General features: G+C 39.9%; 2 protein-coding genes across 2 annotated transcripts in view; both read left to right on the top strand.

The window, feature by feature from the left end:
* RAB27A (RAB27A, member RAS oncogene family) overlaps window positions 1-27,297 on the top strand; it is a 276,869-nt gene that overhangs the window by 138,853 nt on the left and 110,719 nt on the right. The gene's annotated exons all lie outside the window — the stretch shown is intronic.
* PRTG (protogenin) overlaps window positions 1-27,297 on the top strand; it is a gene marked incomplete at its 5' end in the record, with an annotated part of 72,319 nt that overhangs the window by 35,853 nt on the left and 9,169 nt on the right. Inside the window, 6 exons of the mRNA XM_056500043.1 lie at window positions 22-186; window positions 1,157-1,462; window positions 2,321-2,509; window positions 24,729-24,824; window positions 25,357-25,543; window positions 27,120-27,247. Of these exons, the coding sequence (XP_056356018.1) occupies window positions 22-186; window positions 1,157-1,462; window positions 2,321-2,509; window positions 24,729-24,824; window positions 25,357-25,543; window positions 27,120-27,247 (1,071 nt within the window). The remainder of the gene's footprint in view (window positions 1-21; window positions 187-1,156; window positions 1,463-2,320; window positions 2,510-24,728; window positions 24,825-25,356; window positions 25,544-27,119; window positions 27,248-27,297) is intronic.

The following is a 27,297-nucleotide window of genomic DNA, read 5'->3' on the forward strand; positions in this document are numbered from 1 at the left end:
CTAACCCTTGTTATTTACCAGGTTTAAATAATGAAGAGTACCAAGTGGTCATTGGAAATGATACAACCCATTACATTATTGATGACTTGGAGCCAGCCAGCAACTACACCTTCTATATTGTAGCTTACATGCCTTTGGGTGCCAGTCAGATGTCAGATCATGTCACTCAGCACACCCTTGAAGATGGTAAGAAATTATTTTGTGAAGGTTTTCATCTGCACGGAGCCAAACTGTGCAATCCAGTGGTAACAGTTCTTGAGGGTCTTAAATTTCTGTTGATACCAGTGAGACTTCTGGATAGCACAGTACAAGACAGCAGCTCATGAAAGGAATGAGAATAAAATAACATTCTGACAGAGCAACAGTGTGTATTACACAGAGTCTGCTTCTGTGTTGAAAGGCATTTCATTAAATCATGTCAATAACTATTCTAGATTTTTAAGAACTCCTTTCATGATGAGAATTTGACAGTAGCCTTGGATTTAGTCTCTATGATACTCTCTTGGGTATCTGCAATGTGGCTCCAACCACACACCTACTACATCTTTTGCAAATTTTGTAGGAGAATTTGAAATACAAATTTGCTGTACGGAAAAGAAATTTAACCGATTGTTTTGTTTTGAGGATTTTTGTGTCTGTGTGCCTTTTTTAGTTGAATCAGAATTTTGTAAAAGACCATGCTGACTTATTTCTGTGCAATGATTTAATTAATCTGAACATCGTGGCAACAACAAACTGTTTAGTGTAGATCATTAGGTCTGATTAATAAATTCTGACAGGGTTAAGCTTTGGCAGCGTGGAACTTTGCCATTTCTAGTTGTCTGCCTGTCTCTCTGTCAGAACCCTCATTACTTGGTAAGTGGAAGAGAATATACAGCAAGTGTTCAACTGTGCAGGTTGTTGTCTGGGCTCTCTGCTGGAGCTGCTGCATCTGACCTTGGCAGGCACCAGTCAGATGCTGATTGCCTCTGATTACTGCTGGGGCTTACAGAAAAAAGTTTGCTTAAGCTGTGCTGCGTGCAGCAGGTGAGAAGTGTCAAACTGGCCTCAAACAAGAATCTAAGAACTTGTTGGATTATTTAGTCTTACATTACCGGCATCTCATTGCGGGCTGAGGTATCAGACAAGAGTTTCCTGTTTGCCTTTGCCTTTCCAGTTCCCTTGAGAGCTCCTGAGATCAGCCTGACGAGCAGGAGCCCCACGGACATCCTCATCTCGTGGCTGCCCATCCCCGCGCGGTTCCGGCGGGGCCGGGTGGTGCTGTACCGCCTGTCCTTCCGCCTCAGCACCGACACCAAGGTGCAGGTGCTGGAGCTGCCGGGCTCTGCAGGGGAGCACCTGCTGGAGGGGCTGCGGCCCGACAGCGTCTACCTGGTTCGGATCACGGCTGCCACCCGCGTGGGCTGGGGAGAGGCGTCGCTCTGGACCTCGCACCGAACCCCCAAAGCCACCAGCGTCAAAGGTGCTGCTGGCACCCTGCCCTCGGCAGCCCTGGCTTGTGGGGCTCCTGGATTTCCAATTTTTCTTCTTAACTCAAGTTGTACAGAACAGAAAAAAATTAGTCTAGAGCAGCTCACAAGCACGAGATAGTGCTTCCTGCACCGTTTTCTTCAGTGTAAAATGCATTTCTGCAAATTGGAGCACTACACATTAGCAGTGTAATGTGTTAGTAAAGGATCTGAGTTAGTGCATGTATGTCTGTATTAAAAAAATGCATGTATCCTTTGAATATTCAAATTGACTTTACATATGAAGTCTAATTTGTTATAATTGAGCTTTGAATTTCATTATTATTTAGTAATGTCAGGCAGAAGAGCATTAAACTGCACAAATAGCCTGAAAACTATACAGATTTGAATTTTTAACTTTATTCCTTAGATGTCCTTCTGCTTTGGACTTAATTGAGTTTTGATTACTACAGTGAATTATTAACAGTTGATGAAGTGTGATGGTATTGTTAGTAATATTTGCTCCGGCTCACTTTAAAACAGGAAGTGATTTTGTAATTATCTTGGAAATGTTTTCATTTTTGCTTAAAAAGCACTATCACAAATTTATTTATTTATTAAGATACAGGATTAAAAGCTGTTTCTACTCTGTTGCATTCTAAATTAAGTTGTTAGATTTAGGTTATGGGGAATCAGAAATAATTACATGAATACAAAGATGAGTTAGATTCAAAGTCTGGAGTGAAATTTGGACTGATGGACATCCAGATTTTTGCATGAACAATAGCTGTTTCTAAACTACAAGACTATGATATATAACTATTTTTTCTATTATTTTTTATTTATTTTTTATTTTTTTCCCCCTACCACAGCACCAAAGTCTCCCGAGCTGCGTTTGGAGCCCATGAACTGCACAACCATTGCAGTGCAGTGGCAGCAGGACTCTGAGGACACTGCAGCTGTCCAGGGCTACAAACTGTACTACAAGGAGGAGGGGCAGCAGGAGAATGGACCAATTCTGTTGGATGCCAGTGACCTGGAATATACTGTCAGTGGTTTGGGTGAGTGTACAAAATGGTTCTCCACTCTTTTGGAAGACAGTGACACCTTAGAGAGCTTAAATCACTTGGCTTGTAAGGCAGCAGAGTTAGGTTTGGCCTGTTTTCCCAGCAATAAGCTTTGCAATCTTGAATTAAGCTGCTGAGGGAATAATCCTCTCATGAAATATGTGTTGCACAGCACTTAGATAAAGATTTATAAATAAATATTTTACAAGATTTACAGTTCTTATAAATCTTGTATAAGTTGGAAAGGCGCCAAACTGCTTATCATAAGATACAGAACTTAGTAAATACTGCTAGTAAATGACATGTCTTTTTAATATTCACTTTAATATGCAGGTTTTTCATATTTTTGCTGTTTATGCCTGATGTAGGAACAGTGAAAGATTAATACAAAACACCAAAGATTTTTCTCTGCTATTTTTAGCCTATTTCTGTCTTACTTGTAGCCTTTGTCACAGGTACACTGCATGACAAGCACTGCTTGTTCAACATAGAAGCAAGTAGCTCTTGTGCATGTTATAATCCTGTTCATATTTTTAAGGAGTACTGGTAAATATTTGAGCACAAAGATTAGGGCACAGACTTGCTGAGTGCCACTGGAGTCTTTCCTGACTGTTTCCTCCTGTGGCTCTTTCAGTGTGTATTGGTACAGATCATCCCCAGGTAGATCTTTGTTTACATGCAGAACTGAGAGTTTCTTTCATCAAATGCAATCTATCATATAATCAACAAAAGTAATATAGAACTTGACACTTGCTGTTTGAAATGTGTTGAGATAATTTACTTGGTGATATTGTGGAGAATTAATCTTGTTGTCAAAGTTGACCTGCAGTCTTTACTAGGTCAAATGCCTTCCTGACCATGCTCAAATATTCTCATCTGCTGCATACAGTTGAGGTACAATTTTAGGGGAGATTTGAGAAGAGTATTCTGGTCTGTTAACTGGACAACTGACCATCTGTGACCATTTCTAGCCAGAGCATCTGGCAGTGGTTGACTGTTTAACAGAGCTGTGAGACAAAAGAGCACTTTTGAGAGCACAGAAAGGATGTGGTGTCTGTGTGTCCTAGGACAGAAATGCATAAATCTTTGTCTTATTATGCAATAAAAAGCTGTAATTTCAAACACGTGCAAAATTATTAACAATGTGATCTACATTATGTGGATTTTCTCAGTACTCTAATACTCCTCAGATGAAAATACTATTTTACAGAATTATATTAAAATGTATGTTATCCATGTGTTTTTGTTGGATTTTCTTTCCAGTAAGCATGTAGACAGATGAGAAAATGAAAGAAAAGTGAGTTTGGAAATCACAACTTTCATGTGGTCACAGTTGATTGAATTGCAAGAAGGAAGAATTCAGTCATGATGCATGTGATGTGTTGAGTGTTTATTCTTTATCATAATTCTCAGTATCTAAATATGGTGACCAAAACATGATACATTCAATATACTCTGTTTGCTGTAATTTATATTTTTCACATCTACAATAATTTATGCTGCTGTAGGCTAGTTTCACTGGAGTGGTTTTTGTTTTTTTTTAATGGGATATATTGAGTTATTTGATGTGTATACCAAATATGAGTTTTCCTAAGTTTCTTTGCCCGCTCCCCCTTTTTTTTTTTTTTTTTTTTTATTTCATAGCATTTACAGTAAAAGGCATTCATCACTACAGCTACAAAAGACTCAGCTCAGGAAAATTGATTAGGTCATGATTTTCCACTGCTAAGATGATTACTTACACTGCAGCTTGGAAAGTTCACAGAGACTTGTTGTGGTGATAGTGCCTGTCTGAGTGCTGTGTTTGCCCTTTGCCAAACTGCCTGCTTGAAGTACTTGTACATGCCAAATTATTTCTTAGATAACAGTGCACAGCCAATCTCCTGTCTCTGGCAGCTGCACATGTGGAGATTATAGCAGGCAGAATTGTGTGCAGGATATAAACCCACAAAGACTGTAGCCACATCCACACATTAAGAAAGTGATTTGTTCGTCTTTTTATTTCTTGTGAATAATCTAAGTAATTTGGACCAGTACATTTATGTATTTATGCATTAAAAAGTTAAAAATATTAGTTATTAGGAAGTAGTCCCACATATTACAATTTGAGGTGAAACAAGGCAAGCCACCACACTGGGTTTTGTGACTATTGTAAACTGATTTTTCATGAAGTGGACAGAGGCTTTGAGGACTGATGTTCTGTCATCCATTTGCCTCTCCTGAGGACACTAAACTACTGATTTATTAACATAGTCTTTAAAATAAATGTCTTCATTATGAGCTACAGGAATTAGAATACTGCAAGTGTGAAACTTGAAGGGGAAAGGTGTGTGTTAAGACTTTTGGTATAATACATGTTGGATAATATGGTCAAAAGGAAAGGTTATTCCTAATTTGAAAGAATATGCTCACAGTCCCAGGTGCTACCCAGTGGCAAAGAAGGAGAAGTTTTTCATGCATTATCTGTTTCCACTGAATTTATATGGCTTCCAAACCCTCCCTCCTCATGTCTTTGTCATGACCTATGGCTGCCCTTCCATTCCCTGTTCTTTTGCATAGTTAATAAACTGCAGATAGACTTCTAGTGACATTCTGAGCATGTCAGTACATCTGTCCATGGAACTTTCTGCAGACGTTGGTACAAATGCCATTTGTGCAAGATATGTGTATTTAAAAAAGACATTTGACTTACCCTGTGGTAATTAAAGTGCATCACAAAATGAGAGTTTATGATTGTCTCTAATCAGAGAATATTAGCATTGTTATTACAAGCACTGTTAATTGCTTGGTTGTTGATAGCTTTGATATAACTGCTGTAAATAATTGCAAATGTCTACAGGACTCTTGATAGAAAAATAATTATGATAGATAAAGCAGAATCATCAATGCTAGTATGAAGTAGATCACAATGATTAAACATGGAATGTGGCAATATGAATATTATGCTGCATATTTTTAGTCTCTTGTTGGTTCCTAACTTGTTTTCTGAGAAGTGACACCTCTTTCTCCAGTGTAGGTCTACCCAGTTACTTCTGTGTGTTTTTAAACTGGATTATTTAGCATAATAGTCATCACGTAAATAGAATTAAATGATCTGATCATTTATTCTCAAAATAAATACCCACAGTTTCACACAGACATTTGTTTGTGTTAAAGGTCTTTGCATTTATTTTTCTATAGCAGGCCATTTCCTAGTCCAGTGTAAAATGCCATTACTTGAATTTGCCACAGGAGCAGACCCTTGGGTGCATACCATGCATTTTTGCCTCTATTTTTAATTCCTCCATTGCTTCCTCCTGGTCTAGAAATCTTTGCCTCACAGAATGTCTTTCATTGTGAGACTTGATAAGTCTGCTGGTACAGTACAGGTGATGGTTCAGGATGTGTGTTCAGAAGTTGAAGTGAGTTTTGCTGGTGGAAGATTTTGTTGGGGAATCTTCTCACTGTGCAACAGGAGAGGGATTGGCAAAGCTTGAAAGTTAAAACAAAGATGGTGTCCAGAGAAACTCAGCTCTCCCTTTAAGTGTGCTCAGATTATTTTTTTCAAAGAGTATTTAAAAGTCACATGCATGTGCATCTGTGCCTCCAAGAGGTTGGTGTCACTGCTGGGCTAAGTGGAGTGTTTGCCTGTCAGAGCTCCCTGTATTTGCAGCTGGATCTTTGGGAGGAAAGTGGAGCCTCTACAAGGATGGCAGTGACTCAGAAGAACCCATCTGAAGCTTATCTGGGAGGATAAAATCAAATTCCAACTTCTTGGTTAGCAGACTCAGGGAAGTGTGATCAATTCTGATGCTGAGACATGAGAACTGTTTTCAAGCTGCCTAGAAATCTTAATCTCTGAACTTCATTGTTCAGTTCTTATCATGCTGGTAATTAATTAAATGAATGCAACATGTTCCTGTTCCTTTAGCCTCCAAGCCTTCTGTACTTGGAGGGAGGGAGGGAAGCAAGAATTCACTCTGCTGATTCTTGGCTGCTGTGCTGGCAGTTGCAGGAGGGTTTCAGGAAATTACCTTTAGTGACAAGGCAGGTGTAGGGTCCCAGAAAATGCACCCAAATGCACTGGCAGAGATGTGCACACTTCTGTAGGTGCTCTTTTCTTTTTGCTGCATGTTGATATCTCTCCCACAGACACCTCAGGGGATGGAAAAACAAGTCTGCTTGCTTTGGTGAAAATGCCTGGAGGTGGGAGCCCACCTTCCTTGGCCTTTTCCTGGCAGCCCCTCCCCAGGACAGCCTGTGGAGTGGAGTGAGTGTCCTGAGCATTGCTGGCCCCACAAGGACACTTGGCACAAGCTGCCCAGTGTTGGGTGGCCATGAAATGGAGAGTATGGAGTGTTCTATAAAATAAACATTTAACTAATAAATTGGTTGATGATTCCTGAGAGGCTTGGAGATACTGCAAGTTTTCTCTCTGGGAAAGCTTCTCCTGTGCTGAGGGGGTCATCTGAGCTGTTTAACATGAGGTGCATGATAACCCTGGTACTTCTTTTGTTACCCTGGTTTTACATTACCCATGGGCATTTTTCCCTGCCCCAATCTAGTACTTTTGGAAAAATAATTAGATTCTGCCAGACTCATGTGTGTGATATACTCCAAAAAGTTTGGTCTTAATCAGGAAAGCTTCCCCATCTGAAAGCTCTTCTATGTTCTCCCTCTTCCCAGTTACAGAGAGGAGAAATAAAGCAAAATGAATAAAGCAAGGTGTTCCTTGACCTAAACAATATTTCCAAGTGAAGAATTTGTCAAAGTCTGAATGACACAAAGGCACATTTTGTGACCCTGCATGTCACTCCCTTTTGGAAAGGAAGCTTCTGCTGAAGAATCAGCCAGCTAACTACTACACTTAGGATTCCCCCAGAGACTTGGCTTTCAGTTGTTTAATTTCCCTGGGATCTATTTATATTGTGTTACAGCCATGCTTTAGTCCAGGGCAGCGAAGATGACAAGGTCATTCAACAGTCTATAGAAATTTAATAAGGGTGTGTAGGAAGAGTCAGTGCAAAGAATTCCTCCAATTAAACTGCCTGATGCACATCACCCAAGCTTGTCTTGTAATTGTTCTGTTAAAGTGCTTTAAAGTTTCATAAGGCAGTTGATAGGATGTCAGATAGCACACAACAGTTTCATTTGCACCATATTGCAAGTGAGTGTTCTGGAAAATGTAAGTTTTAAAAACATAATGGCATCTCTGACAGTGTTGATGCTGTCTTTGTTAAGAACTGCAAATGCTGAAGTATTGATACTGTAAGTGCATTTCATGTGTTAATGTAGTTATTTCTGAGAGCTGGGGCTATAATTTCAGTTTTATGTTTTGTTGGTGTCAAAATGTAATCTCACAGGCTTATATCTGACAGTTCTGAAACAGTGAAAATTGTGTGTACAGGAATTGATATTGCTTTTGGTTTATAAGTTACTATGGAAATTTAGCTTGGAATTCCCATACAAATTCAAGGAGCCAGCATTCCTACAGTTTCATGAAGTGATTTAAAAGAAACACAGGTCTTTCTTGAGAAATACTCTTTTTTAAAAACTTTTATTTAATTGTTACCTGTTCTCAAATGTCATTAAAGCAAATATAACTTCGTATAACAGATAGATATGCTTTTTTCTGCTTCAGGTATTTTACATCAGACCAGGCTTCCACAGTTAATGAAATGCTGATTTGAACAACAGACAGCTCTGTTAAAAAAATAATCAGAAATTGCTTTAGTTCTTTAAAAAGATCAACTAAAAGCTCAGTTTTCTTGCTTGGAAAATCAGATGATTGCACTGCCTGCTGTATATACTGTAGTCATGATATTTACATTGCTACATAGTGGAAAGTGTGTAATAGCTCAGTAGGTGACCAGGACAAATATTATCATTTATTTCCACTGTTTACAGCTGGGTCAGGCTAGTGTTTACTCATGCTGATTACATCCTTAAACTAAACTTCTTATCTGTCAATTCTCCTGATTGTGTGTAACAGCCTTGCTACCACAACTTATCAGCTAAAACATAAGGGATTTGCAGAGAGGGAGGAGGAATCGGCCAAATTGCACAGGAATAAAACCAGAAGCCCTGGAAGTAAACTGGGAATGTTTAAAACCATCTGACTGTGACCCCTTTCTCTTTCCCAGCCATGGCAGATTATGAATGTTTGCAGTTAACAAAGCCAAGCTCTTGCCTAGTCCTGCTAGGTTAGTGCTTCCCTGGCACATCAATAAACACGAGACACACGTTCCTTGCTCCACAGCCATGAAAGGCAGACCTGTCACCACTCTAAATGAGTCTGTCTTCCAAAGGCAGACATGGCATATCTGCATATATCTTTTCCTGTTTTTTTTTTTTTTTTTTTTTTTTTTTCCTTTCAGGTTTTGAAAGTTAGATTATAGATTAGAAGACAGAATGGACGGAGCTTTATTACCCTGTAACTTTTTTACCTGGAAGATATAAAAGCAAATGCTGCTTTGATAAGCTTTTACCTCTTTTATATAAGGAACTATATTGCATTTTACAGGCTGTAAATGTAAACAGAGATCAAACTGGGTTTTGTGTTTTGCTGTGATTTACAAACTGCTGCATCATGCTTTGTTTCCAGTGTATGTCAGTGCTGGTAATTTCTCTAGGTCTGTTTGTAGCAGAGAGCTCCCTTTAGGCTCAGATTTACCATCTGTGCTTGTGGAAGACCAGACTGAGTGGCAGAGGCAGGAAGAGGGCATCAAATCTGTGTCCTGTGTGGCATTTCTGCTGGTGTAGTTGTTGGTCTGTGTGCAGCTGGGCTGTTCTGGGGGATATCAGGAGGCTGCACTGACACAAGGTGATTGCAGGCTCACCCTCCTAGTTCATGCCTTCCTTATGGAAGGAAAATACTACACTTCACCAGGGCTGTAAATGGAATTCTTACTGGGCAAAAGTGAGGCCAGTGTTGAACTCAGTGGTGCTTTGTTGGCCTGGCATCCATTACATTGGGCAAAGCTTTGCTGAGCACTCCTGCACAGAGTGAGTGGGAATCCCAGATAAACATCAGCTTGTTCTGAGCAGATTTGCTGGGGAGCAGCCAGTGAACTGTCAGCTGCTAATGCTGCATACCTTTTATTCAGTTCAAGTGACACATCTGTAAAAAACTGTGATGCCTTCCTTCCTGTGTAGTTCTGCCATTATTTGTTTTGCATTGTGCAGTATTGCAGATTTGTATCATTATTGCATATTTTCACTTTAATTTTTGTTCTTAAAACAAGATTGCTTTGTCCTCTATGTTTTCTGTCAGAATTTAAATTTACCTCTGTAACAAAATTTTATTTATGTTTTTTTTTTTTAATCACATTGCAGTTATTTCTGCCCATGTTTTTTGTTTTTTGAAAGTAAACATTACTTTCATAAAGTTAATTTCTAGTGGAAAGCTTTAATTAATTTTTAAAGTATTTGACAATTTAAAATTATACCATCAAGCTTCTCTAGGTTACCAATTTAGCCTGTAATCAACTTCAGTAGGCACTGGAATGTTGACATTTGTAACATCTGCATTAGTGGCATAATTTGTTTTGGTGTTGATTAGAATGTTATATATGACAGACCCTTCTGAAGAGGAATCCCCAGGCTTTCTTTGAATTAATGCAGAGTAATGCAATGGCTCTAAAATTCATGGAAATGTATTAATTTGTCAGCATGATAAGCACTTAATCTTGGGTCAGAAAGATGCATTCTTGCTCTCTTAGTTATGATCTTTCATGAACAGGTAGATTGTGTTTTGAAAGGATTTTTATGTTTAATATATTTTTATATAAACTTCTGGAACATGCTGTGGTCCAGTTTGAACTCAGTTATCTGGGAATATAGTCTTGACATCCTCATTTAAACAAGCCTTGACTTTTAACTTGCCCAGCCAGTGGCTCTTTTAAGGGGAAGGACACGGCAAGGGAGCAGATCCTCAGTGCAGAATAAAGATAGAGTGTACTGTACCTAAAAAAATCAAATTCAAGAGTGCTAAGACAAGTTAAGCCCTGCTCTAGAGAGATGCTGTGAGCTGTCAGGATGGGGGAGGTGTCATTGTTTGGGACAATGCCTTGTGGCAATGTTAAAGGCAATAATGTAAAGATTATTGTAAAGATAATAATGTAAAGATAAGGGCTTTGCTAAGGCAGCAGGAGAGATTATGTTCCATAGGGCCACTCCAGCAGCATGTAGGGTTTTGCCTATTTTTGAGACTTTTGTCTCATAACTGAGCTGGATGCATGTTTTTCTCAGGGGATCAGGTTAATTGTGTCACACTCAAAGAACTGGAATCAAGAGTGCTTCAAAGACTTCAAAGTAGTAGAAGGAGATTTTTTGCACTCTGGCAAAAGATCTTGCCAGCCTGTAGTGAAGCAAAATGTATTTTCTTCAGGGTATTTAAAGGTAAACTTCTGGATGGTGGGAAAGTGATTAGAATCTTGCAGGAAATGCTCTCTGCTGCTCTGTGCTCCTGGGGTAGGAATTCCTCCGTTTGGAGCTAAACCTGTGTGGGAATTCAGCTGGGAGATTGTGTCATGTTGATTGAGTAACAGTTAGGATGCATGCAGATAGTGTCCCATTGTTCCTTGGCTGGAGCTGAAGGTTAAAATTTGCTTGAAAGGACATATTGATCACTCCTTACGATAAGAAAATAGCAAATAACTTTAAATTAAGAGCCTCCAAAGTGTTTTTAAGTATTACAATGAATATGTAATAAATACATTTTGATAGCTGTAAAGTCAAAGTCAACACTAAATAAAGACTTAATTTCTTGAAACTGCAGATTAAGTTAAATGCATACACCCTGTTTAAATCTAAAAATGAGCAAGCACATAATGATGGCAGGAATGACCAGATAAGTGATAAAGTTTCTTAAACAAAATAAACTGAACTAAGGAACCTCAGAAATCTGAACTACTCTGTACATTCCTGCTGTACAACCCTTTTTAGATTTAAACAGAACTTTAAATATGTTGGGTGGTTTGTTTTTTTTTTTTTTCCCTTCCTTTTTTTTCCTGGAATGAGAGGATTTGTCTCTGGGAGACAGCATTATTTAATTTGCTATTTACTGGGCTTCATTAGTAAAATACTTAAGTCCTGGATTGCAAAGAAACTGCTCCTTGGAGAAAGCTTAGAGAAAACTCCTGTTATAGGAAATTAAATCAACATTGTCCATTAATCATACTGCATGTCAACCCCCAGACCTCTCTTGATTGTTCTTGGTGAATGTGAGGAACCATTAGATGTGTGAGGTCCTTAAAGGTCTGAGTAAGTCAAAGGGGAAGAGTTTAAAAAAATGCCACCATTAGCACATGAAAGGGACTTCAGAGTGGACAGAAGAAAACATTTGCTGTACAGGGCTAGTTACATTTCTTAATTTTTTCCCCTTTTTTATTTATTATTTTCTTCCGTTGTTAAACAGCAATCCAGATGTTGTAATCCAAATGTTAATTTAATTCATCCTGAAGCTTTTTTTCATTAACTGTTTTTCTGGGTCATGTTACCAGTTGTAGTTGTATGGGAAGGGCAATAATAGAGGATCTTTGTAATTTCTGTCTTAGTGATGAGTACATGCACTTCTAAAGCTAAGCTAATGTGTTTTCTGGTATCTTCCCTGCCTTGAGTAACACCTTAGTTATATATTTGCCATGAAGGCATTATTGCTAACAGAAGCATTTTTTTCAATTTTGGGAAAAGATGCAATTGTGAAAAAGCACGTTTGTTTTTTTCAGGCTTCCTGGAGTCACACTTGTGTGGCAAATGAAGGGGGGTGTGCAGGAAGTGGGGAAAAAAAACCAATCTTGTGTTGGAAGAAGCCCCTCTTGCTGTAAAACATCTCTTCCAAGCCTGGGATTTTAAAGGGTTTGTTTGGGCTTGTTGTTGTTTTGGTGGTGTTTTTTTGTTTGTTTGTTTGGTTGGTTGGTTTTTTTGTTTGTTTGTTTGTTTTTTTTCTTTTTTTTTCTTTTTTTTTTTTTTTTTTTTTTTTTTGTTTGTTTGTTTTTTGTTTTCTAATCTAGGAAAAAAATTGTATAAATAAGATTTGCATAAAAAGTGTATTTCAACATTTATACTCACTTTCACTGTGGTTTTTTATCTTTATCATAGCAGAATATTGCACCCCTGTTTTAGCTGGTTATCATTACAGAACAAAACCACTTGTTACTGCATATGCTTGTGGAAGCCAGGACAGGGAAATCATTCTGATCCTCTTTGGTAGATCTGTGAAAGACTTTTCTCCTTCTTGAGGCATCCAGTTATGCATGTCTTTGTACAACTGACACTTTTGCATACTCAGACAAAAGGGAGTATACAAAATCCTGCATGCAAATACACTTGAAAATGTGGATTTTTTTTTAAGGTAGTGTCTGTTTACCAACTCTCTCCCTTGTATCCTCAGGGTGCAGGGAGGGCTGTGCTCACAGCCTGCTGCCCAGCTCAGTGTGTGTGTCTATGTTTGTATGTGGATACAGACAGAGAAAAACAGGATATCTTTTTGATGCTCTTTGTCTTAGTCTTGCCCAGCACTTCTCCTTCACAAGCATACCTCTTACTGTGCTAGGACTTTGTATTCGTTGTTATTTTCATGATAATTACTAATGGCCTAATTTGGCTTTTTTTCTCTCTTCCTGTCTTGGCTGCCTCCTTGCAGCTTCTCACCTGCCTTTATTTAATCTCTCATACTTTCCCATCAGCTCTTGTTGCCTTGGTGACAATCACTTGCATTGGAAATCTCTATCTGTAGCACTCCCTACCAGCTGTTTGTGCTGGAAAACTTTTCTCAGAGGTGTGTGGGATGTATAAATCTGTGTGTTATTCAGGCAGAGCAGACAGGCACACGTGGGCTCTGTTTGATACCACTGTCAAACAGGCATGGTGTTCATCCTTTTCCTTGAGAACTGACAGCCAGATCTTGCTTCAGCCAGCCCAATCAAATAGCTGAAGGAAAGCACTAAAGCACAGTCAGGCTGTGGGACAGACAAGTGCTTGGTGTGGTTCGGACTGCAGGCACCATTTATTATTATTTCCATTTCTCTAATAACACAAGTTCATCTGTCTGCTAGGAGCACATGCTGTGTTCTTCCAGCAGTTTGTAACTCGTTCTCATGAGTTTCACAGGTGACAGTGCTCACTGTCCCATGTCTCACATGGAACACAAGGAGGAGAAGGGCCATTTCCATGGAGTGCTCAGGTACTGATGGTTTAAGCTGAGTGTGATACATCCCTGCAGTCAGGGACAGAACTGAGCTGTAAATGTCCAGCTTTCCACCTTTGCATTCAGTCTATTAGATAACAGCTCCCCCTTGAGGGAAATGCCTTTTGTTAATAAAGTCATAACACAGTTGTGGGCTCAGGGGAGATTTTTGGGTAGGTTTGAGGGTCAAAGTTTCAGCAGGCTGTGTAGAACAAAGTGGATTCAGGGTGGCTGTGCTGAGTCCTGACCAGCTGCCAGGGCTCCCTCTGCTGCCCTGGGATGCTGTTCAGCTCTCAGAATTCACCAAAGAGCAGCCCAGAGCACAGTAAAGTAGCAAAAGCTGGCACTTTGGGAAGAAAACACCCCTCATTCCTTGTGTAGCTGCCTCTGTGAATTTCTGCTCTCTGTGCTTGCACACTTCTGACTTGTGCCAGGGCTCGGGGAGTGGCAGAGGCAGGAGGGAAGGCTGAGGCAGCAGGCTGGCTTCTTTCAGCAGCAGCACAGCTAATGCTGCTTTAAAATGCTCCTCGAACTGCAGGCTCAACAGAGCATTTGGAAAACTGAATTGATGATGGGAAACCCTTTTAATTGTACAGAGGGAGATAGAGTTAAGTAGCTGAGTGTTTATTTTAGTTAAGCAATCAATCAGTCAGACTGCTTTCCACTTTCTAAGTGTTGTATAAATTTCATATGCAGAGGGATTACATCAAGATAATTTTTTTCTCCTTTTTTCAACCAAGATATTAATATAGGTTGAATTTAAATCTTGAATGCATTAGAAAAGTTAACAAAAATATCTCCATTATGGATTGTATCCTACTCTTCTGCTCTGTGCCTTTCAGTCTGTTAATATAATGTTTGACATGCATTAAATGCATGCTCTTCACAAAACTATTAAATAATACAGAAGGTAAGGCAGAAGATTTAAATTATAATTTGTCTGTGGTCAAATATCTGGATAACACTAGCATTGCTTCTTATGAAAAGTGATTTTGCCTATTAAAAAAATTAAACATTTTGAAGGAAAAAATTAAACCAGGATAAATTCCCATGTATATAATTATGGAAAATACATTACAGATAAAGAAGAAAAGGACACAATCATTAAAATTCTGCTGCAGTTTCTGCAGAGGTATATTTTCTTTTCCATTTGTTATTGTTATTCTGAGTATCCTTTAAAGTACAATTGTTTTTCACCTGTAGTAAATACAATACTTTGTATATTAAAAACATGTAATGTTGTAACCCATTTCCATGTGGGAAAAGATACACTTTTGTCTTCATGAAATACCACAGAGTATAAAATAAATAGCAGTAGCTGTGCTGTCAGCCATAAGAGCAAAAGAATTTCAAAAGTTTGAGGGAGCCTGAAATCTTTCTTGTTTAGAAGCTTTTTGTGTGGACATTAAGCATCTTTGTAGAAGGGTACTCAGGCCACAGTTCACTGAGTAAAGGATTTGAGCTCTGATAATATTAGGTCCAAATTCAGATTGCACATGTTGATTTCTTTTATACCACCTGCAAGATTTGTCTGCTGTCAAGGTTGGTGCAGGTGGGTGTCTGTCTGTCTGTCTGTCTGTCCTGCAGTGCCCCTTGGCTGCCTGGTGTCCCTGTGTGAGCAGATCAGGCCCATGACACCTGCAATAACAGAGCATCCTGCTGAAGTTTGGGCACTAATTATACATGCAGCTGGACAGAGCCCATGCAGCCAATACTTGCCTTGAGAAAAATATAGTGCTGCTTTCCCCTCCCATGTGTTTTGTTTGTTTTCCTGCCATGATTGACTTGTTTAACACCTAACAAGTTGAAAGTGTTTTAGTGCAGTTCCTTGTTACCCTCTAAAGGAGGAAAGACTGATTTTTAGTTGCCCTGCCTGAAACTTCTGCATCTTGCAGTCATGCTTGCACCAGCACAGATCTTAAAGCCTGAGATCTGAGTCCCCAGAGCACAGATGTTTTTGCAATGAAACCGTGCACCTCCTACAAAGTCACTGCAGTGCAAGTCATGATAGATAGTGTTTTCATTTTGCTGCACAAAAGGGTCAAAATGGCACAGGGAGCCCATGACAGACCTGCAGAAAATGTTGGTTCTGAAAGAAAATTTATATCATAGCTCCAGGGGAGAGTTTGGGTGCTGTGGACAGATTGCCTTTGTCATTGTGTGCAAATGTGTTGTTTGTAAGGTGATGCTGGATGGCAGGAAGTCAGTGTATATGTGTGATAGAGCTTGGTACCTAAACAAATATTAAGCCAAATTTGGTAAAGCACTTATTGCATTGTGTTTAGGTGTATTTTCTGGAAGCATTCCCCTTAGCTTGGAGACCAGGCAAATTGTCTAAACTTTGCTCCTATCTGCAACCCAGAAATGTTGGACTCCACTGGGGAGATCATTTTTTCAGCCTCTTGCATCTTGCAGAAAAGACCTTTTATAGCCTGCTCCTGCTCCAGCTCTGTGTTTGTAGCAGCATTTCCACGTGGCTTGTTTCTCTCCCCTTTTCCTGAGCCACTGGTGTGGTGTTTTATTCACCACCCGTGTTCTGTCACTTGTGCAGGGCTCACTGCAGTGTGCAAGGGAACCTGTTGTGTGGGGTGGCACATCCTGTTTGGATCACTGCATGAATTCTCAGTGGACATGTGTGTGTTAGTAACTGGGGTAATTACAGCTCTGCTGGCTCCTTCGGACACTCTCCCTCCCCCAGCCCTCCCTTTCTTCTCCCAGGGATGGCCTCTCTACATAATTCCATTAAAGTGATTGTGCTGGGAGGGGTGGGCTGGGGGCAGCGCTCTCATCTTTCAAAGCAGGACCAATGAGCTATGTGCTTTCCACTGGGCAGCAACAAAAGAAAAGGTCTCTCAGAAGAAAAGACGAGCACAAAAGATCAAAATTAGGTGTTTGTCCAGGCCTCTGGTATTGCTTTCAAGTCAGCTTTTGAGGGCTCACTTTGAACACGTGAGCCAGGCTAGTTAACAGGAGGGTGTCTGCTGCTGTAGAGATTTGGGAGAGAGCTTTTGCCTGTGCCATGTAAGAGTTCTCTGAGATGCAGGAGTTACACAGGGACTGATGGCACATCTCACAGGCATGGCAGGAATGACCCCTGAGGAAATAGAGAAAACTTTAAATCCTTGAGATTTGCTTCACTTGGTTTAGAAAGATTAGAGAGCTTTAGCTAGCTCTTATTTCCTGGGCTCCAGAAGGTGAAATGCTTGTGCTGGGAGTCCTTGCTGCCCTCCCCCTGCTCTTTTGTGTGGAGCTGCTCCTGCTGGTGGTGGGCAGCAGGAGAGGTGATGTTTTTACTGCCAGGGGGTGTGAGGTGTTGTTTGTCCTGGGGCCCTCTAAGGGGACAGCACAAAGCTACAAAAGGGATACAGACCCTTTTCAGATTTAGACAAATAAGCCAGAGCTGTCCAAAGCTGTGGAAAGCCAGACTGTTTAGCTGGATCAATTCACATGTGTCATATGTTCCAGTTTCTACCAAAATAAACTTTTACAATGTTGTACAAAGAACAAATTGCTTGGTTTCTACTTCAGTTATTTGGTTTGCAAAGGAAAACATAAGTCTCTGACAGACAGTCTTTGTTCCATCTAAATGTTTAAAGTTACCTTTAAATTGAAAAAGAAGTAATGAGATATAAAAGATTGGTGATTTGTAACCACTCAAACTATTTTAAGTGATATTAAAAGGTTGTTAATTAAAATTTGATCAATTCAGTTGTGCAACCAATTGCATTTCCAACTCATTTAAAATAAAAGACATTAAATATTATTATTTGAAGCTAGTAATAATGCTTAGAAGTTGCATATCCAGAGCTTACATAACAAGTTTTTCAAAACTTGTAGTAGAAAATGGTTGCTTAACTGTGTTTAATTGTTTAATGATACATATAAAAAAGGTAAAAGGGCATTTTTTAGAAAAGTTAAATAAAATCCAGTACTGAAAACCTGAGAGGGAATACTGCTTTAGAGAGGAGCAGACGTGAGCCTGTATCATCCTCCTGCCTCCCACCTTTACATTTCTCTTTGGATTGATGCACTTCTCTCTGCTTTTCCTCTGCTGCATTTCAAATGTATTTGCTTATTTTCCTAATAAGTTTCTGCTGTATTTACATAACTTTGCTTCAAAAGTACATTTTTAAGGATAGTATTTCTCAGTGCTCTTCCTTTCCCACCCTTCCCCCTTAATAATTCCCCTGGCCCTCTGTTGCTTGGAGCAGACTTTGGCTAGCCCCAGATTCGGTGTCAGAGGCCATGACCCCATGTCAGAGCAGCCCATGCTGCTGGCCTCTCCTCTGAATAATTATCTGGAGTTTATTGTGTTGGAGGGATGGGCGTGGGGGCAGCACAGTCACCCTGCCAAACCAGACCAATGAGCTCTCCAGCCAGACCACTGCCCAACAATGGACCTAGGGGTTACACACAAAATCCAGCAGCACAAAAGATTAAATTAAAATTGGACATTTGGGCTCAGAAGTTTTGTCCTTAGAACAACAATTTTTTCAGCCTGCTGTTGGTTTGATACTTTTAACTGAAAGGAAAAAAGTATTATTTTAAATTTTGTGTGCAAGCTAAAATAAAGTTGAAATATTTTTCTTATCTCCTTCCCCAACTGTTAGAATTGCTGTACTGGCTGTAGCTTAAGAAGTTTTTTCTAGGTTTTTAGTCAATGAACTCTGTTTAAAACATCAAGACACCAAACCTTTTTTTTGTCCTCTAGAAATTTAGGGCTGTAGCAATTCTTTCAGAAACAAGAGCAAAGCTCCCAGTAATTTAATTTCTATCAATATTTTCTGTTTAAATTGCTGAGAACAGGGACATTCAAAACAGGCACAAAAGTGTGTTCCAACAGTAAAAAGTCCATTTTCTTTGGTTTTCCCTATCTTTTCCTCCCCATAAAGAGAACTTTAAATGTCTGAAATCCAGGTTGTGGGGTGCTGTCTCTTCTTATCAGGACTGCATGAAAGGCTGCTGGAGGTGCACTCACTGGTCTGGAGGGGCGGAGAAAAAAAGAAGTTCTTTCATGGTCTGACCTCAGATTCTTTCTTAATTTTATCTAGCCCTGACCTGTTGGCTCTGCTCTGGCTCCTTTCAAGGCCTTCAGAGCTTCACAAACATGCAGCAGCTGAAAGAAACAATGACAGGGCTCTTAGGGCTTGCAGTATTCCACTCTCCTGTAACCTTGGCTCAGTAGCCTGTAAACAGATGCTTTCTCTGAAGCATTTGCCAGAAAGCCAAAATTTTGGCTGTGTTGATATTGGCAAACACTTTTTAACTCTTTTGGTTTAAGACTCCTGGTTTTTCAATATAAGCTTCAGCTGAATGAGCACTTACCCAGAGTGTGTCTCGTGGGTACAGTATATAAAACTTGCTGTTACAGGCTTTTTACTCATCTTTAATGCTGTAAATTTACCTAGAACAGAAGAATTGTATGAAGGCAAATTATCAAAATCTGAATGGCATAAATGATTTGAAGACAGCATTAATATGTAATCAGGACATTTGTGTTTCTCTTTATTCTTTTGAGAAGAGAGAATGGAATCATACATTGATTAGGATTTTTCATTGGCTGTGTTGTTAGTGTCATACTGCTTTCATCTTAGAGAGTTTTAATAATGTAATACAATATTGTAAAACTGATTTTTTTTCCTGTGAATGTGGAATTGACTTTATTTTTCTTAGTAGTTTTTTCTAAAAGTTTGGTCTGTGCAATCTAGGCAATTTAAGAATGATGTAGCTGCATTATTAAGTGCTTCACCAGCTGCAAGGTGATTAGGAGCACGTTTCTGTTTTTAGTTGTTTAAGTGCAAATGCAGGCATTTAATCCTTGATGGCTCCCGTTTTTCCAGCTGTGTCCATTGGAAGTGCATGAGGACACCACCTGGCTGCTGGGAGCTGAAACTCTACCAGATGGAAGGAGCCTTCCTCTCCCCATGCCACTTTTAGCACTTGGGAAGTGGCTTCAAAGCACAGAACCTTGAGTTGCTTCTGCCTGCCACTGTGTCTATATTCACTAGACTATTTATATTATCCCAGACTTTGAAAATTGGGCTCTGAATATTTAATCCATGTTTAACCAAGAAATAGACATGATTTGAACATACTGAAATCTTAAGTGCTGGAAAAGAAAATGGGAATATCTGAATATCTGACTGCTGTTTTGTAGTTGCAAGTTTTCCCCTCCCTGAAGGGAAATGGAAGATTTACATAGAAGCAAGGCTGATGGCAGGAGTGAAAAATACTGAATAATTTCATGCTGGTGCAATAAGATGTTCTAATGAAGTGTAGAGCAACAGAACTGCTAATAAGTCAAGTCTCAATTCTTTGTGATATTTTTGCAGTTGCTCTGTTTCTCACATCCAGACAGATAAACAGCTGTGGTTCTCTCTCCATGCTGGGAAATGAAATGAGTTGTCACCAAACCAGGCTGGAACATCTGAGTGCACTGTAGTATTTTTCTTGAAGAATCTGCATCTGCTGTGACCTTCCTGTCTGCTTTCTGACAAGCTAAATATAATCTCTAAGACTTTATCTCAGGGATGTAGTGAGGCAGTAAAATACACCAATAAATAATTGTCTTCTGAATTCTTACTGACATTCAGCTACTGTAATGTTTTATGCTCTTCCAAGGTTCAATCCATGTTTTAAATTACAGTTCAATTTAATTTTTTTGCTCATACTTGCAGTATTTAACTCTGCTCTAGTTTTACTCTCTGGTGTAGAGCCCATTCACAGACTCACAAAATGAAGACAAGGCTCCCCCATGTGTCTCCCTGCTGAAAGACCTACCACAGTAGGGTCTGCAGGACTCACTGCACATTTTTATGGGACAGTGAGTGACAGGATGTGGGGTTCCAGAGGAATATCACCAGGGAGCAGTGACCTACCTTACAAAAACTGCCATAGGAGGATGAGGCTGATCTGACATAAATTGCAAATCAGGGATTTTTGGGACAGTATCTGTTTTGATATTTGAGGTTAAAATAAGGCATAAACAGAAGACATAAGATAATAAGATACTTTTTTTCTGCTCCTATTTTATAGGAATATTGTTGTCAGAAGCAATGTGTCTGATGGAACTGTTATTCATGTTTAATGCTGATAGGTTTTGGTTACACAAAAAAGGTGTGTGCAGCAGATCCCTTGAAATGTGTGAAGCTACTCCAGCTTATCACATCCACTCTGTGGCACCTTTTAAGACAATCTCTGTGTGTTCCAGAGGCACAATAATAAATAAATTTATGTAATAAAATTTATTAATTAGCTTTAGTGTGTTACTATCAGCATCACTGCCAACCCCCTGAATTGTACAAACAGTGTAGATTTTTTGTCCTTTCACCAGCTGATTTAAGTAATAACAGGAAAAAAAATCTATTAAAGGTCTTTAATAAAGCCTATTAAATACCTGTGGGTACTGTGACAATTTAAAAACAATCTAATACCAGCAGCACAAAAAAAACCAAACCCCAAATGATATTTAATAGAAACAAATTTTAAAATTCTGCCAGTAGGTAAACAGGCTACAAATTGTTCCTCTTCACCTTAGGACTGAGAACAAGCCTTCAACTTCTACACAAATGCTGGCAATTGCAAGAGAATTAATTGAAACAATTCAGTGTTAGCAGTTATTCAGAGAAATTTTGAAAGTGCAGAGATGAAATCTTAACTTGTGTTTTTTTTAATTAAGCTGAAATTATGTTGAGCAGGCTGAGTAAATCACTGCACTTGCTTTGTTTCTGAAGAGCAGTGATTTTCTGTGGAGAGATGTGTTACTCCTGTTCTGAGCATGACTGATTCCTCCAAGGCCCCTGTGCATGGATGGTGCACACTGGATTGGAGACTGTCAGTCCCCAGTCTTTTATCAATGATTTATGTGTAAACTACTCAAGATACCTGTGCTGGTTAAAGATAAAGCTCCTGAAGTTTGTTTTCTCTCTGTGGATATGTCTGGCTTTGAGTGTTTGATCCAGCTGATGAGCTGCAAGATGAAAGTGTTTGTGCCAGGTGTGTGTTGGGATTGCCACTGAGGAGTAAATCATATCATCAGCCTGTAAATGAAATGTGAAATTGTAAAAAATATTCCAAACAAAGGCTACTTCAGACAAAACCTACCACCTCATAAAACAAATAGTGAGCAAATAACTCATAATAACTTTGGCAGAGTTTTGGTTACTGTGTTTGGCACATGATGAAAAAATTATCAACATGGATCTGCATTTGGTGTTTTGAACTGGTCTTTCCTTATGTTATGTGTGTACTCTGTGAAGCAAGTTTCACATCAATTTCTATTGCTGCTCAGTACACTGTCTTTAATTCTTTTCTATTCTCCTTTTTAGGTGACTGTAGCATTTAGCCTTTCCTAGGCCAGTACATAAACTACTCCTCTCTCCTCAGTTGCTATTTCAGTTATAGAAACCAGCAGATGGGTTTAACCATAGATGCCCTAATGTGTGACAGCTTAAAATTCTGGCATTCCTTTTGGCTTGAGCTGGTCCTGCTACCCATTAATCCATGATATCATGGCAATAACCTTGTTTTTCAGATGGTAGGGACTAGTTGGGCGATTTTACTTTTTAAAAGGTTTTTCCATATAAAGATAATTCTGCTTCAAACTTCTTGTGTTACACAGGAGTAAGAAGAATAGCATTCAACATTGTGCTTCTACATGTAAAGTGTTAAGGATACCTAAAGTATTTTTCTCAAAGACATTTGGATTTTTTGGTGGGAGTTAGATTTTTTTTTTTGCCTTTCTTCCACATCCCATTATTCTTCCTTTTCTCCTCAATCAAGTGTTAGTGAGGAATTCAGTTAAAAAGAAATGCAGTGAGGATAACCAGACCTCACAGGCTCCTCATTCAGCTCAGCAGGGCACTGGAGCTCAGCTCTCCTTCATTTCACAGTGAGGATGATCAGTTCTGGGTGAGCACTTTCAAAGGGCAGGGAGTTTCTGAAGGTGCTGGGCAGGATGATGGATGGCTGTGCCTGTCATGCAGCTGTGGTGGAGGGGCAGGGACAGCAGCTCCAGCCTGGGCTGAGAGCAACAACCTCCAAAGGGTCCTGGGGAGGGGATAAAGGTGTCTGGATCACCTCTGGTTTAGATTTGGGCTTTGTTCTTGAATTCTTCACTTGTGTGCTGGTGTGTGTTCCTGCCCCAGGTGAAGGGCCTGGAAGGTGTTTGTTTCTGCTTTTCTGAGATACATGCTGTGATATTCCTCAACAAGGCACCATGGCTTGATTTTGGTGTATTCAAATCACTTGGGACATTTGAAAGATTTTTTGTAGTTTATCCCTTTGGTTGGGCCCAGTGTTCTTGCAAAAAAAAAAAAAAGATTGCAAATTTTACATATAACATCTTACTATTTTTCTGAATTTTCAGTATTAGAATTCCATATTTTCTTTTATCACATGCTTGAGATTATTCTGTATGTTTGTATCCATCTCCTTTTATTCTGATTTGTCATTTGTTGCCTAGGAACAACTGATGTAATCTGTTGTAAAAGTGTTATTGTAAAGTGAAAAAACCTTCAAAGCAAATGAGAATTTTACTCTAGTTTAAAAAAAAACCCATGGTTTATTTTGTTTTTTCCCTACATTTTGTTATTTACATTATTTGCTTATGATGTCTTTAAAAAATGAGAATGGCCTCCTCTTGCCTATTCTACCATTAAGGTCAAACACATCAAAGAAATAATTTATATATATATATATATATATAAAATTTATATTATTTATATAATAATTCAAATACAGGGGCCCTTTTGCTTTTGCACCTAGATTTAGATTTTGGTAAAATAACCTTTTAAAAATAAACATAAAATGCATAGAGATGCTAACTCTACCTAGTGATATCCCATTTGCAGCTGATATGGGTAGTACAGCAGAAAAAGTGTATATTTCAAAATAAATGCTGAAAGATTTTTATAAAGGGCATTATTAGGAATCACTCTGGCACCTTTACAGAAACATCCAATCATTTTGTTCAGATGGTGCTGCTGCTGCAGTGACTGCAGAGGGAGCCAGAAATCTGATGGAGACAGCAGTCCTATTCCTGGCTGAGCAATGGCAGGACTTTGTGTTTCTGTTTATTTCATGAGAGGCCACATCAAATCTCAGCTAAAAGGAGAAAGGGAAGGGCTTATTTTGAGAAGCAATAATATTGTGATATCTTAGGGCAAGCAAAAAAAGGCATGAACAAGATCAGCACAATTATATAACATCTGAACCTTCCAAAAATCTTAATTAAAAGAAATAGATTTGTGTCATTAGAAGAGGATGGTGAATTGGTAGCCAATGCTGCCACCCTGCAAACCATTGTTGTGTGCAAGGGTTTGGTTGCAAATGCAGCTGCAGGGAGCAGAGCAGCCACCCTGGTGTGGGCAGGGAAAGGGAATGGGGAGATCCTTCCAGCTTGGAATGGTGACCCTCCAGAGTGCCAGAACCAACTTTCAGGAAAACATATGGAGGCAGAATTTCCTAGTCAAAGCATTATTAACAATCCCTGTTGTGTCACAGTTCATCTCCTTTGAAGCCTGGAACCAAATAATTTCCCTTTTCTTTGCTGGGTGCTGTCTTGCCACTGCTCTGCAGCTTGTGTATCCAGAAATAAATGTTGGTCTCTGGACCTCCTGCTGTTTGCTTTAACAAATCTTTATTAAAGGTCTGAAAACATTTCCAATATGCTGAATTGTACTATCAAGTTGAGCTCTGTAGCTGTGAAGGTGTGGCTTTGTTACAGATAGAAATGTGCTATTTATCCTACTCCCATTGATTCTGCTACAAACCTTTGCTTCAGGCTGTTGTAAGTGAGACTGGAAGATAACTGACTGCTTCTGGGCAAAGAACTGGGGCAATTCTCAGGGCTGGAGAAAGGACAGGCCTCCAGGCATCCAGCCTGTCCATCAGTTCACTGTTTGTAGCAAACAAGTTTTGAAACAAGCTTTCAAGAGCATCAATTTGTCTCACTATCTGTAGAAGTCTAAATATCCTTTCTTTTTTTTTAATTTTTTTTTTTCTTTTCTTTTCTTGAGCTTCATTATTCCTTTGCTCTTTCTGCAGATCCTAGGAGAAAGTATCATGTAAGGCTGCTGGCATATAACAGTATGGAAGAAGGTTATCAGGCTGACCAAACAGTCAGCACTCCAGGATGTGTCTGTAAGTGTTGTAGATGCATGAAGAATTTATTGAGAGTTGAGGTGTTTCAGGGGCCCAGCAGCTCTGTGTTTTTAACTCATAAATAATCAATTAATTCAGTGTGAAACAGAGAACAAGAAAGATCATATCAGTGACAAATACTGCCTTAGTCGTCCTGCAGCTGAGGCACTGAAGCGTGTTCAAGAAGCATGGTTGAGGAAACAAGGCAGCCTAAGCACATTTCCCTCCCTTGCTGAACTATCTGCATCATCTAACATGATGTATCCTGTATCTGATGAGAGATTTATCTCTTTTTCTTGTCTCTGCTGATAGTTTTGACTTCACTTCTGAGTAAACAAGTGGGATTGCAGAAATAATACAGGACATGTATTGGGTTAGGAGGGATCTCTAATAGCTTTTACCAGATTCCTGGTAATACCTGGCAGTGCTGGGTTAGGGCAGATTTGTACCTAAACTGTGAGCTCAGACCTCTTAACGTCACCAGTATGTGTTGCCAGTGCAGTAAATAACTGCTGCTGTTTGTGTCCAACAGCCGTCCGTGACCGCATGGTGCCGCCCCCGCCGCCCCCTCACCACCTGTATGCCAAGGCCAACACCTCCTCCTCCATCTACCTGCACTGGGGCAAGCCTGCCTTCACCTCGGGCCAGCTCATCAACTACACCGTGCGCTGCAACCCGGTGGGGCTGCAGAACGCCTCGCTGGTGCTCTACCTGCCCACGTGAGTGCTGCTGCTCGCCTCCCTCTTCCCCTCGCCTCCTGCTCCTCCTGCCTCTTCTCCTTTTCTCTCACTACCAACAGCTTTTATTTCCCTCAGAGAAATGGGGGTTTTGCCCATTGGCTGCTGGTTACTTCTCTTGGGTTTTTTAAGAAGAGCTTCATTGTCTGCCAGTGATCCTTGTGTTGGATCATCGGGCTAGCTCTTGATTTTTTCATGTCTTTTTAGCTGTCTAGGTTGAATTTAATTTTAAGCTCTTTTTCAACTATACAAAAGACTATACTTATAGGTAACTTGTCTGGGCAAAGATTTTAAGACTGGAAATGAGAATTTTTGAGGGGTTGAGCATTTCCTTGTGGGAATGCCGTGCTGCTGAGTGTGTGGCACCCTGCCAGGGGAAAGCTGAGTAGGACTGCTTGCTTTGCAGAGGCAATGTGTGAGGCACAGGATGGCTGAACTGGGAAGGGAGCCTGCCTTGGGCTGCTGCTCAACCTCTGCCCAGGTGGTGTGGGAGAAAAACACTTTGCTCCACACTGGGGGCCGTGGAGCTGCTGGGGGAATCCATGTGTGTAGGTCCCTTAAAACTTCAGTTTACTCAAACTTCTAAATAAGAAAAATGCTGTCTTAAAGGATAAATAGTTTCCATCCCTATATTCATGGTTTTCTCTTCCAAGAACACATCTGCTGCTGTATAACTCCTGGCTTAACGATTAGGCACAGTTTAATCACCATGTAAAGTTCTTAGTGTGCAATGTGGAGCATAGCAATGAGTGCTGCTTTTTGTGATAGGATGAGGCTGTTGCAAGTACTGCTTACTGCCCCTGCAGTGCAGAAGATGAAAATACTAAATGAGATTTAATAAAGCAATATCTGTAGAGTAAGACCATTTTAAATTGAGATTTAATCTTGATTGGGGTATTATCATCCAGAATTAACCCTGGCATATATGAAAGATTTCCCTCTGCCCCAGAATCAAAGTAAAATGAAATGTCTACAATTGGCTTAGTGATCAAATTGTAAACTGCAGTATTATAATTAATAGAATCGATTCTGCAATTAATATATTACTAAGTATTGCTACCAGATGAGTAAGGAGCATTCACATTCATCCCCTAAACATGAGGTGTGGAGGCCACAAGTGGAAGGGGATGTTGCCTATGTAGCCTCTGTGTGACCTGGGAAGCAGATCCAAGAGCCAGTGCCATGTTCCCTGTCAGCTGTGACACTGATTGCAGTTTGTTACTCCAGCTTGAAGCACAGTGTCCTGTGGACAAGTGTGGGCAGAGCTGAGTTTGGGATACCTGCTGGTGATCCAGCCAATGATATTGTTTGTGCATCATTTATAAAAACTTGACCTCACATCAACTGACAGCAGACATAACATCCTCCTGAGAGCTCCAGGGTGGTACAGTTCCCTTTCCAGGTGGGCAGCACAGCTGTGCCACGTGCCTGGCCTTGGGCTGGTTTGTCCTGTGTTGCACTGACAGTGGGAACCTGCTCATGTGACTGAGACAGCTGATTTGGGGATCTTCAAGTCAACTGCTGCCCTTTAATGTGTTTTATTCCTTCATCTGTCCAGGTCAGAGACTCACATGTTGGTTCAAGGCCTTGAGCCAAAAACCATGTATGAGTTTGCAGTTCGATTGCACGTGGACCAGCTCTCCAGTCCCTGGAGCCCTGTCGTGTACCACACCACCCTCCCTGAAGGTAAGGAGCCAGGAGAGGGGACCCTCTGGTTCTAAAAAGAATATTCTGTA

The sequence above is a fragment of the Oenanthe melanoleuca genome, chromosome 10, assembly GCF_029582105.1.
Source record: "Oenanthe melanoleuca isolate GR-GAL-2019-014 chromosome 10, OMel1.0, whole genome shotgun sequence".
Lineage (NCBI taxonomy): Eukaryota > Metazoa > Chordata > Aves > Passeriformes > Muscicapidae > Oenanthe > Oenanthe melanoleuca.